At 39.9% G+C, this 12,722-nt stretch overlaps 1 protein-coding gene across 1 annotated transcript in view; it reads left to right on the top strand.

Annotated features, from left to right (window-relative positions):
- LOC114359919 (uncharacterized) overlaps positions 1–11,964 on the top strand; it is a 70,159-nt gene extending 58,195 nt beyond the window's left edge. The window contains exons 10-13 of the mRNA XM_028314470.1: positions 7,204–7,365; positions 9,547–9,761; positions 9,845–10,765; positions 10,857–11,964. Of these exons, the coding sequence (XP_028170271.1) occupies positions 7,204–7,365; positions 9,547–9,761; positions 9,845–10,765; positions 10,857–11,403 (1,845 nt within the window). The 3' untranslated portion in view covers positions 11,404–11,964. The remainder of the gene's footprint in view (positions 1–7,203; positions 7,366–9,546; positions 9,762–9,844; positions 10,766–10,856) is intronic.
- Positions 11,965–12,722: the final 758 nt, after the last annotated feature.

Raw genomic sequence — 12,722 nt, 5'->3', positions numbered from 1 at the left:
TCTCGATCAATTTACCAATTTCTTGCGTGATAGAGCTGACTTACTCGAAACTATGTCCTCTAAACAATCGCAATCGTTTAAACCTACTCGTAATTTTCAGCCTAAGCAAGTGCTTTCGGTAACGACAACCAAAAATAATACTAGCGATCGTCCTTACTTTAAATGCCCTGTGTGTCAAGATGCGCATCCAATATATTTTTGCAAAACATTTTTAGATTCATCTGTTCATGAACGCGTCAAGTTCGTAGAGAAATTGAGTCTTTGCAAAAATTGCCTCAGGCCAGAGCCCCGATTACGGTAACTTTTAACGTCTACAATCCAGACACGCTTCATCGACGCTGCGATACGATTGGTCGAAACAGCTGACGTACGCTGTTGAACGACCAATCGTATCGCAGAATCGAGAAGCGTGTCTGGATTGTAAACGTTAAAAGTTACCGTAATCGGGGCTCAGGACATACTGTTTCTACGTGTCGCTCACGAGGCTGCAAATATTGTAACGAAAAACATAATTCGCATCTTCACGTGGAACCAGAAACTACGACCAATTCTCAAGGCTGTAATGAAAATCGAAAACACGACCCTTGACCAAGTTTTATTGTCAACAGCCTCAGTGCGTATAATGCATAACAATAAAAGCGTACTCGTTAGGGCGCTCTTAGACTCAGGAAGTCAGTGCTCGCTTATCACGGAAAGCTTGTGCGAGAAGTTAGGTATTCAACCACGTCAAATCTCAAACACGATACAAGGCATCAGCGGTAACGCACAAGTTATTAATCGACAATGTACCTACAGTCACAGTTCAATCACAGGTAACAGATTTTAGTTCCACATTATCGTGTCTTGTCATTCCCCGTATCGTAGGTTCAATACCGAGTCAACCCAAACGGGTCGATATGAACTTGCCTTCAGGTGTGGTTCTAGCAGATCCAAGCTTCACACAGCCGTCAGTGATAGACATACTCATAGGCGCAGATCTCTTTTGGACCTTAATCCAATCTAACCGAATCCCAGTCGCCCCCGGTTCTAATCTCCAATTAATTGAGACAAAATTAGGCTGGCTGGTATCCGGATCTATCTCAAATGTTAAAACGAACAACTTTACGTGCACTTTCTTGACTACTACACCATCATTTACAGAAGTCAATCATGTGACTCAATCATCTCGTGATAATCTAGGCAGGTGTGTTGTTAAAATTCCCCTGCGCGAGGACTCGTACGACACGGCTCTAAATAATTTTAAACAACTCGAACGACGACTCGAATCGAATCCACGAAACTGAATCGAACAATCGCGTATGTGTACCGTTTTATATTTATAATCGTAAAAACACTCGTATCAAAACTCACAGGGCGTTTGCCAGTAATCAAACATGAACAATCTTTACATTCATTAGTTCGACTAAGTCAAGTTTAATCGTCTCTCGTATACTCGATATTTCTATGTTATAGAATAAAAAGCTTTCATCAAAAAGCTCACGTAAAATTATTACCGTTTCTCGATGACAACCGTATTTCACGACTCGAAAACACTTATCTCGAATAAAGCGAAAACCATCCGATAATTATACAGTCCACTCACTCGTTCACAAAGCTTCTATTTCAACACGAATATCTCACGACCACAGCATTTATTAGCTTCGATACGTACGTTTTATTGACCAATCCGTGGCAAAAACTTAGCACGATCAATCGAATATATCTATCCACTTAGAAGCAGTCGCCGATCTTACCACGGAGTCATTCCTCATGGCCTTAAGACGTTTTATGTCACGCCGGGGTAAACCTGTTAACATCTACTCGATAATGGGCTTAACTTTGCAGGAGCATGTAACGAACTCCTTAAGCAAAAGCTCCAACATACCACTGACAGTGTCTCTGACGCTATGGCATCTGAGGGTATCGCGTTCCATTACGCCAGCATACGCGCCCCAACTCGGTGGTCTGTACGAAGCCGTTGTCAAATCCGCGAAACATCACTTGAATTGAATTGTGTTCCGTTCACATTTGACATTCGAAGAGCTAAGTACTTTGCTATCGCAAATCGAAGCAATATTAAACTCGAGACCATTCATTCCCTCATAGGCCGATCATTCACAACGATTCCATCTCACACGTATCATCAGGACAATTTGGACCGACTGACCCGTTACGCACGTATTGAGGCCCTCCGTCAACACTTCTGGCGGCGTTGGCACCACGAATACCTGCGAGATCTACAACAACGCCCCGAATGGACCACGAACAAAACAACGTTGGACCTCAATAAACTCGTTCATCTGACGGAAGAAAATCTCCCGCCACTCAAATGGAAACTGGGTCGCATCACGAAACTCTACCCAGGACCCGATGGGATCAGTCGAGTGGCCGACGTCAGAACTGCCGAAGGAATCGTTCGACAAGCTGCTTGCAAGATATGTCCTCTACCAGACGACGAATAACATCACAAGAGGCATCATCTTTCCTGAATTCCATTTGAAGACTCGGCAACGTACCTAGCCTTCCCTTCAACGCGGGGGGCATGTTGCGGCCGCAACGGCCGCCTCCTTGGCTGCGCGCACTGGCCAGCAAGAATATTTTTTTTTTTTTTTCGTTTTTTCTTATGTCAATGTTTTTCATCTAAAATGTCTCTCGATTCTCTCGAATTTCTTGAATTACATCAACGAGCCAATACAAATTTTATTGTTTCAATATGTAGTTAATAACCTACAGTCTAGTTTCACCTACTTTCATATGTGCACTTTATCGTAACTCACACTGTATTATAATTTATGACGATCTGTGACAAACTAAATTTCACGAGGGTGAAGCTGCGGGCAAAAATAAGCTACCTAGTCAATAATAAGTAAATTTAAAAGTCCAATTTTATATAATTTACCGAATTTCTGTGCGTATCCCGAAGGTGAGTTGTATGTCCTCAGATCGATGTGAAGCGACGCGGCGAACTCGCCGCCATAAAACACCATTAGCTCCGTGAACCGGGGAATTATTTTTATTGTCCTATAACGAGAAGCGTAAAATTAATTATGTACTATCGCCAACAGTGTTAACTGCCCATTGAAAGTCATGTCATCTCATTCTATCGCAAAGAATCGCCATTTGATTAAAGCGAGAGCAAAAACGGAAATGTATAGTTAACAGTATGGGAGTGTGTATACCTTGATTTTTTAGAATCCAGCAGAGATGTAAACAAACACTTTCATACACAATTACACCATAATCACNAAAAAATTATTTTAGCTAATAAAAACATTAACTTTACTTCACCGTGTCTATTTTCCGACACTACACCTTTTAAAACTGTTTGTTTAATTTCGAATTATCGCAACACTGAAGTTTATTAATAGGTACTTTAGAGATGGTACGATTATACAAACTCCACTAGATTAAAGTTTTCTAATCGTAAATACAATAAATGCTTCTTAAAATTAAGTTTTTATTTATTTTACTTTGCTCATACAACCCTGACGCTTGAGCGGTGACGTAGATCAATTCTAAACACAAAAAATATGTGCTCATGTGGGCGTAGTAGTAAGGTGCGATTTCGAATGCACCATGTGCGTTGGATATTTTGCATTATTATTATTACCGTTAAAATGTCGGCATCTGATCCTACACAAAGGAGTGCAATTTCTGCTGCTACTATTATGTATTCTGTGATCAAGCTGGATCCTACCATCTACCTAAGGGTAAACCCATGGTTAGATACATGACGACTTAGACTTTAAACTTCCAAGCCACCGACAGCTTCCAGTAGGCTAAGTAGGATCATCATCATCATTTCAGCCATAGGACGCCACTGCTGAACATTGATCACCCCTAATGATTTCCAAATTGACCGGTTGGTAGCGGCCTGCATCCAGCGCCTTCCTAAGTAGGATATCAGATCATATCTCAACGTGAACGTAGTGTTCAATACGAACTCAGCACAATTGTATCATTTCCCATGTTACAACAAAGGGCACACCGGCTTTGGTACAAAGCCGAGGCATTTGTATGAGGAAAACTTTACTTTCACTTTGGACACTTTTTCTTCACTTTCTACTGGAAATATAGCCATTATCCATCATAGTCAAAAAGTATTGAGACTAATATTTTATTGTGTTTTCTAATTTCGGACAACCGTTTCTGTGTTAATACTCTATTGATGATAAATTAGTTGGACAAAAATGGTCAACTTATGTTAAAATATAGCAGGTTTGTAACTTATTTGCTTGAACTTGCATTTAGTCATGTTTGTAAGTAGCTTATATTGAAAAGGCGCTACATGGGCGTGTAAAAGTGCCCTGAAAAGAGTCTATGTACTAATAAATATTTAGATTTTTTGAGTTTTATGTTGAACTAGCGGCCGCCCGCGACTTCGTACGCGTGGATCCCGTTTTGCCCACTTCATCTATCTTACGCGGTTTAGATTTTTTCATACAAAGGATTTTTTTTCGCTAACTCCCGTTTCCGTGGGAATTTTGCAATATCGTGTTGTAACTAAGCTTTAAGTTTACTAAGGTACCTGCATGCCAAATTTCAAGCGTCTAACTTAAGCGGTTCAAATTTTTCATACAAAACGATTTTCCCGCTAATTCCCATTCCCGTGGGAATTTCTAAGTATCCTATATCCTATATAACCTGCCCAGGAGTATGTTTAATAATTGTACCAAGTTTCGTTAAAATCCGTCGAGTAGTTTTTGTTTCGATAAGGAACATACAGACAGACAGACAGACAAAAATTTTACTGATTGCATTTTTGGCATCAGTATCGATCACTAATCACCCCCTGATATATTAAATTCTTTAATAAATTACCACAAACTGTTGTAGAACTACCCATTCATAAATTCAAAGCACATATTAAAAGTACCTTAATGAAAAAGGGCTACTATAAAGTCGATGATTATTTAAAAGATAAAAATGTTTGGGATACTTTACTGCCTAGCTCGCATAAATATTTATAACTTTGTACATTTTAAAGCATGTAAACCTTTGAAAAAGAGGCTGACAATAGTGACTGAGTTTCTTGCGCTGCTTCTTCTCAGCACTGGCCCATTTATTGTCCTGAAGTAGTGGTAGGGTTAATACTGGGACGTGTAAAAGTGCTTTTTTTTNTAGGCAGGTGTGCTGTTAATATTCGACTTTAGACTCGTACGACACGGCTCTAAATAATTTTAAACATCTCGAACGACGACTCGAATCGAATACACGAAACTGAATCGAATAATCGCGTATACATATTTACCGTTTCATATTTATAATCGTAAAAACACTCGTATCAAACTCACAGGGCTTTTGCCAGTAATCAAACTCGAGCAATCTTTACATTCATTAGTTCGACTAAGTCAAGCTGAATCGTTTCTCGTATACTCGATACTATGTTAAAGAATAACAAGCTTTCATCAAAAAGCTCACGTAAAATTATTACCGTTTCTCGATGACAGCTGGATTTCGGTAGAGTCGGCGGTAGACTCGAAAACTCTTATCTCGAATAGCGAAAACCATCTAATAATTATACAGTCCACTCACCCGTTCACAAAGCTTTTATTTCAACACGAATATCTCACGACCACAACATTTATTAGCTTCAATACGTACGTTTTAATTAACCAATCTGTGGCTGAAACTTAGCACGATCAATCGAATATATCAATCCACTTAGAAGCAGTCACCGATCATACCACGGAGTCATTCCTCATGGCCTTAAGACGTTTAATGTCGCACCGGGGTAAACCTGTTAACATCTACTCGATAATGGGCTTAACTTTGCAGGAGCATGTAACGAACTCCTTAAGCAAAAGCTCCAACATACCACTGACAGTGTCTCTGACGCTATGGCATCTGAGGGTATCGCGTTCCATTACGCCAGCATACGCGCCCCAACTCGGTGGTCTGTACGAAGCCGTTGTCAAATCCGCGAAACATCACTTGAATCGAATTGTATTCCGTTCACATCCGACATTCGAAGAGCTAAGTATGTACTTTGCTATCGCAAATCGAAGCAATATTAAACTCGAGACCGTTCATTCCCTCATAGGCCGATCATTCACAACGATTCCATCTCACACGTATCATCAGGACAATTTAAACCGACTGACCCGTTACGCACGTATTGAGGCCCTCCGTCAACACTTCTGGAGGCGTTGGCACCACGAATACCTGCCACGTGACATCTACGACAACGCCACAAAAGGACGAGGAACGAAACAACGTTGGACCTAAATAAACTCGTTCTTCTGAAGGAAGAAAATTCCCGCCACTCAAATGGATGGTCGCATCACGAAACTACCCAGGACCCGATGGGATCAGTCGAGTGGCCGACGTCAGAACTGCCGAAGGAATCGTTCGACGAGCTGCTTGCAAGATATGTCCTCTACCANACACGTTCTTCTGAAGGAAGAAAATCTCCCGCCACTCAAATGGAAACTGGGTCGCATCACGAAACTCTACCCAGGACCCGATGGGATCAGTCGAGTGGCCGACGTCAAAACTGCCGAAGGAATCGTTCGACGAGCTGCTTGCAAGATATGTTCTCAATCCAGACGACGAATAACATAACAAGAGGCATCATCTTTCCTGAATTCCATTTGAAGACTCGGCCACGTACCTAGCCTTCCCTTCAACGCGGGGGGCATGTTGCGGCCGCAACGGCGGCCTCCTTGGCTGCGCGCACTGGCCAGCAAGAATATTTCTTTTTCTTCGTTTTTTCTTATGTCAATTTTTTCCATCTCAAAGGTCACTCGATTCTCTAAAATTTCTCGAATTACATCAACGAGCCAATACAAATTTTATTGTTTCAATATGTAGAATAATAACCTACATACAGCGAAACCGACTTTTTAGGGATTAAAAAATTGCTACCAATTTCCTGGAAAATGGAATAAACAAAAATAGGTCGGAATCAAATGAGGGGTTGAGTGAGAAGTGTCATTCATCATATTTATTAATCAACCCTCTGTGCGGTACAGCTGGTTTATATTTCTCATTGGTTTGTTTGTTCCTATACGCAAGTCATTAAGGTTCAAAATGCGCCATTGATCAGTTAGCCTTTGAGTTGGCAGATAGTTGGGTCGGACTGTTAATCAGTATGGAGATGTATGAAAAAGCGCAAATTACACCGATTGATTCTTCATGCAAATTAGAATAGCTCAACTATCGGCCGAATAAAAGTCTGTAATCTTAAAATTATAGGATTGAAAAGAATATATTTTGTTACAGTTGGAGATGTCTGATAAAAAGTCGCTGCTAGGATCGTTTTGCAGAGAAGAATCACCCCGGTTGTGTGACCACGCCCTCTTGTCAAATGCCACTAGAGCTACGAGACCCTGCGCGCCTTCTGAAAGTTACATCACTACTGGGCCAGCACTCACCATACTACAGGTAATATTACTAATAGTCCCGTAAGCCCCTCGTGTTAAGTTAAATCAGCTTTTGTTACGAGTGTTACACTACAATAGTCGAGCGGCGGTGGGATTCGAACCGTTCGGCTATCGTCGCTATTGAATTTTGAATATGAAAATACAAACTTTAGTCATAACACAAACTTACCTTTCTGCCTAGTGATAAATCGCTTAACATCATACAAATTGTAGTTCCCTTGTAAACATTGATCAGATTCAAATTGAAGTTTAATCTTTAAGTAAAAATTGAATAAAAGTAGAGCTCTTTACTCATTGAGCATCTGAACTCATCAGTATTATCTAAAAAATAAGTATAAGTTGTGGAATGTGTCTTTAAAATAATCAGATTTGCTATGAAAAGGAAGTCCTGATTCATTTAAGGGTTATAAAAGTATAACCTACGTATAACCTTGACTATTCATAAAAAACATTCCATTTTTCTATTAATAAAATTCCAAAGCAGAATTCTTAAATACTCATTTCACTCATTTCAATTCTCATTTCTTAATAGCACAGCATAAATCCCCCACCTCTAGACTTGGAGTAACAACCCTAGCTGAAGAGGGAACTAATTAGACCTGGCAAATATTAACCTTCCATTTTCGACGTGTAGGCAGATACTTGCGTATGCACTGAGTGGAACGACACCGAGTGCATGGGAATTTTTCTGCGAAGTGCGCCATGGAGGGTTAAGACTGGATGTGACACTGTTTCTTAAACATTTAAATTAAAAAAAGTTTAATTAACTCATTGTGTATCGTAATTAACCTGTCAGAATTAGAACTTATCTCAAAAGTATTTTTATGAAGGTCATAAATCTGGCATTAAGTCCGCCACTGTACAGTTGTATGTGCAAAAGTGTAAATAAATAAATAAATCGTAAAATGACGGTTATATCTATTTTTGCTATTTTATGCTCAGTCTCGTAAGCATTATACTTAATTATAAAGTCTTTGATTAAAACTGCAAAAAAACTGTTTTAACCGACGGTATTCACTATCAGGTATAAGTTTCAGGAAAAAAAGATGATTGTAAAAAAACATTACATCTTGCTAAGTTAGATCCATAAAAGGATTGATAGAGTCGCAGAAACTACTCCAATACATCTTTTATTTATTCCATGAATGGTCTCGCCGGGTCCATTCCATTCCAGATCGCTTTCAGTCCCCGTATACTACATTTGGGACTTTTCAGCCCGGTGAAACATTCATCCTACGAGATAAGTCACGCGCGGAGTTGCATTTGCCATAGTGAATAATGCACAGAGTACGTGCCAGCTCAGCTGCTCTGAAGTGATGGAATGCTTTAGTGTCCTGTCACGCTGCTGCAGGGCGTGGAACACGCATCCTCTGTACACAGACATTTAATGCACAAAAAGAATACGTCGTTAGTTTGTGACGACAATCATACAGCTACGAGGACGAGTATCTCCAGATAAAACAAATTTCAGTTTAATTACAACCTCAGCAAGTCTGTAGCACGAAGCTTCATTTTGCAAATTCAATATTCTCGAATAAATGGCATTCATCGGACTCATACAAATAAATTATTAACTTTTTATCAGAACTCCAATACTTTTTGATGTTGCGAAGCAAAGTGAAAATAAAATATTAATTTAGTCTGATATTTCATTGGCTTCAACGTTCCTAAACTTTAATGTTATTCCAAAGTTATTCCGATTGAAACTCGCCTCAGGAAATACCTTTAATAACTTTTTCATTTCAAATACTGAAGACCTGGCATTAGTATGCAACTCGACCTTCTATAAATAGTAGCGCTCTACTTTAATATAGGAAACCTGGTCTTAAGCAAGTTGTTAAAGTCGGTAGTTGGGAACTGCTTTATTATTCAATATTAAATTCAACAGAGGAAGGACTGAACCAAGTTGCTAACTAAATATTTGAAGTTTTACTATACCGCGTAGCCTCAGTTAATGTTAACTGCGGCCTTGAATTTGTCTCAATGTACAACAATGGCATGCAATAAGTCGTGCCAGATGGTAACAAGTATTTCCACGGTTGTCTTTGAAGGAACTTAATAATACTATCTGTTTAGCGTTTCCTGGTTTGGCTTTGTTTTACGGGCAGATTGTAAACTTCTCAAGTTTCATCGTCAACAATCTGCATTCATCGTGTTAAACTCTGATTTGTCTTCCACGCAGGAGCTTCGGCAAGGATCAGCACTATACCCTGTTTCGTTCCTTCTGAGGTACGAGTTTGTAGACGTGAGCGAGCAAGGACAACCTCTTGTCGATTCCCGGTCGGCTTGTGACAGAATTTTCAAGTCAGCTCAGACGTACTCAGGGAGATTCCAAGCTCCCAGAGCAATATTCTATTACGGCCGCGGTGGAGCGCAAAATCTGACTTGCATTCTAAGGTAAAATTATTCCACTACAACTAACATAACCCAGTACAATAATGAAATGTTTGACCAATCTAAAAATATTTCTTTCTCTTCAGGTTTGAAGCTAAACAAGGAGAAAGAGTTCAATTAACCTTTACGAGCACATACTTCGGAAATAAACATTGTAGTACACACAAAGATTCACGAACCGGGCGGTGGAAATGTGATAGGCCCGCTAAAAGAACAATAGGGGGTGAAGGACTTGCCCAAATAATTATTACCGAGTACCCGTGGGAAGGGGTGCCAATACAAAGGGATTGTCTGTGTACAAATCGAACGGAGCCTCTCAATATACATACTTTGACTGCTCCTGTTGTAGAAATAAACTTTACAGTGACTATGATGAACATTACAGAAGACTATGATGATTTTGCTTTCGAAGGTGAATACAAGTTTGTGCCTACCGGGCCTGGCGATGAGACCGTGTGCTCTACTGGGTGGGGAAAAAGACAACTTCGAGGAAGCAGTGGGGAAATTCGTCTCTTTGATAAAAGGCACACATCTCTGGCTCCAGAAATCGTTGGCGATAGAAATGTCATATCTGAAAGTGTTAGAGCCGAAGTAGCGTGCGTTCATAGACCCTGGCTTATAGAGCCCGGTGGAGATGAGGTCACGTCCGTGCAAGGAAGATACCTGTATATTAGAGTTCCAGGGTATGAGATGACGCAAACGTCGCCGTTTTGTCCCACACCGAATAGACTATTTATTTACGAGGCACGTGATACATCCCGCTACCGCGAAGTATGTCCCGACAGCCCGAATTTTATAGAACTGTTTTCTCCTGGGTGGTTGTCTGCTGAAACTCCTTTGGAATCATCGCTGAAGCCCCATGCTCGAAGTTATGTCATTGATTTTCTGCAACACGAGCAAGCGGATTATTCGATCAAATGGATAGAGCTAATGAAGAAGTCGACGTATGAACACGATCCGGAAAATACATTTCTTCCTACTTCGGTTGCCCTGGAATGTCGTTATAGGTGCGTATTTCAATTATATTCGTCATTATTAAACAACGTAGTGTTTAGTTACAGTATAAGGAAGGTAATCATTGTATTTTTTTCTCTTTAGCTGCCCAGAACTCAACGCCTGCATACCACTCACACTATGGTGCGACGGGAGCGCGCACTGCCCATCAGGGTACGATGAAGATGACTCCAACTGCTCTTTTAGGATATCCCTCCCGCCCCCTTACGTCGCTGCCGCTGCCGGTGCCGGTCTTCTTCTCTGCGCGGTCTTAGTCGCCATGTGCGCTTGTCGCCGACGCAGAAGAAAAGACAAAGAGTTCAAAGCGAGGCTCGACGGCGCCCTACCTCCCGAGGAGAGGCCATACGACCGAGCCAAAACAAACGGCGTCCCAGAAGCGGCGCGGCAGTATGCCACCGTTCAAAAGTATGCCACGATAGATAAGTACAGCTTAAGCCAGAAGTATAGCGCTGGCTTGAACGACGCGAGGTATTACGACGAGGTAGCACAAAGGGATAAGCTGGCGGATACAAGGTACGCTAGTTTAGGCCGCGCCGGGCGAGGCATGCGCGTTGAGAACTCTAGAGGCAACGGTTCGAGAACGGCCATGCCTGACCTTGGGTACCCCGACCTCAAAGACGGCTTTTGTTGACCCTCTCCAGACCTCTTAGAAACAACTGTTTAGCGACGGGGCCTCAACCCCACCCAAAGATTTTCGAATTGTGTTTTGGTGTAACATTAGATAAAAGACTGAACTGGCGAAAGTGCCTCCCCAATGTTTTGGTCTAATTCTTAGAATGAAGTTTGTAACATTGTCATGTAATATTTTAATGTAATTTTGTTTTACTATAAAGAAGACTTCACTATCAAATATGTAGAAAATGTAAATAATATTGTAACTTTAGGTAATGAAGAATTCACCGGTCATAGTTTTTCTTATTGAGTCTCACGGTAAAGTTTTTCTCATCAATTAACATATCTAATTGTACATACAACGCTTGACAATACAATTTTAAGAATACAAACTAAATCATTTTAAAGTATGTTAGTGAAATGAATGGTTAGTGTTCTGGTTAAGATCAAGTCTATTATAATTATTATGTAAATCAACCCTGGGTTTTGTTGAATCACGCGTGACACTCGTATTTTAATGTGAATTTTCACACATTTGTAAATGTGAATAAAATTAACAATAAGTATTATGTAACTAAAATGATAGGTATAAAATGAAAATGTGATATAGTTGTAAAAACTATTGATAAGCGTTCACGCACTGTGTACCATTATAACTTTAGATAATAAAATAGTAAAAAATATTGTTTTCTTTATGTATAAATATAGCATATTGAAAATTGTAACTAACTTTAGAAATTGGTTGTAAATAAATTATAGGGTTAAGATTTTTAAAGTCTGTAATTATTTCCAGGTAAAAGGAAGATTAAAGTCATTTCTAAAAACATCATATGCGTATTTATTTCGAAGATTAGTATATTACAAAACATTACTTCGATATCTATAGACTGATCTTAATGATGAATTTGTACACAAACCAAATATATGTACATAGCCTATAATAGTTTTCATTTTATTACTTGATTCAATACACTGGTATCTTCAAAAAGCTTCACCACCATTTTTAATCCTTAAAGTTTCCACATAAAACACAAAAAAATTGTCTCTAAGAACGACTCTAAAAACAAAATGCTAAATATTTTAACACGTAATTGAATTCTTAAATTCTATTAAGATCTCACAGTTCCGCAGGTAATTTGTACAGCGCGACTAATTTGTGTTTGTCCCGTCAAATAATTAAATTATAGGCTCAACGTGTATTAGCCGTCCACTTCGCTCCGTAACGAGCGCAGCGCAAACTAAATTATCTGATGAACTAATTAAAGCGCGGATCGCAACAGGACTTGGGAACAACAAGAACACAGCGTGTGTAAGCAGCTCTTTACTTATTTCCTTTGC

Source organism: Ostrinia furnacalis, unplaced genomic scaffold (genome assembly GCF_004193835.3).
Source record: "Ostrinia furnacalis isolate ACB-3 unplaced genomic scaffold, ASM419383v2 OfSCF4694, whole genome shotgun sequence".
Taxonomy (NCBI): Eukaryota; Metazoa; Arthropoda; class Insecta; order Lepidoptera; family Crambidae; genus Ostrinia; species Ostrinia furnacalis.
The sequence above is the reverse complement of the archived record's forward strand: the minus strand, read 5'-3'. Positions and strand labels throughout refer to the sequence as shown.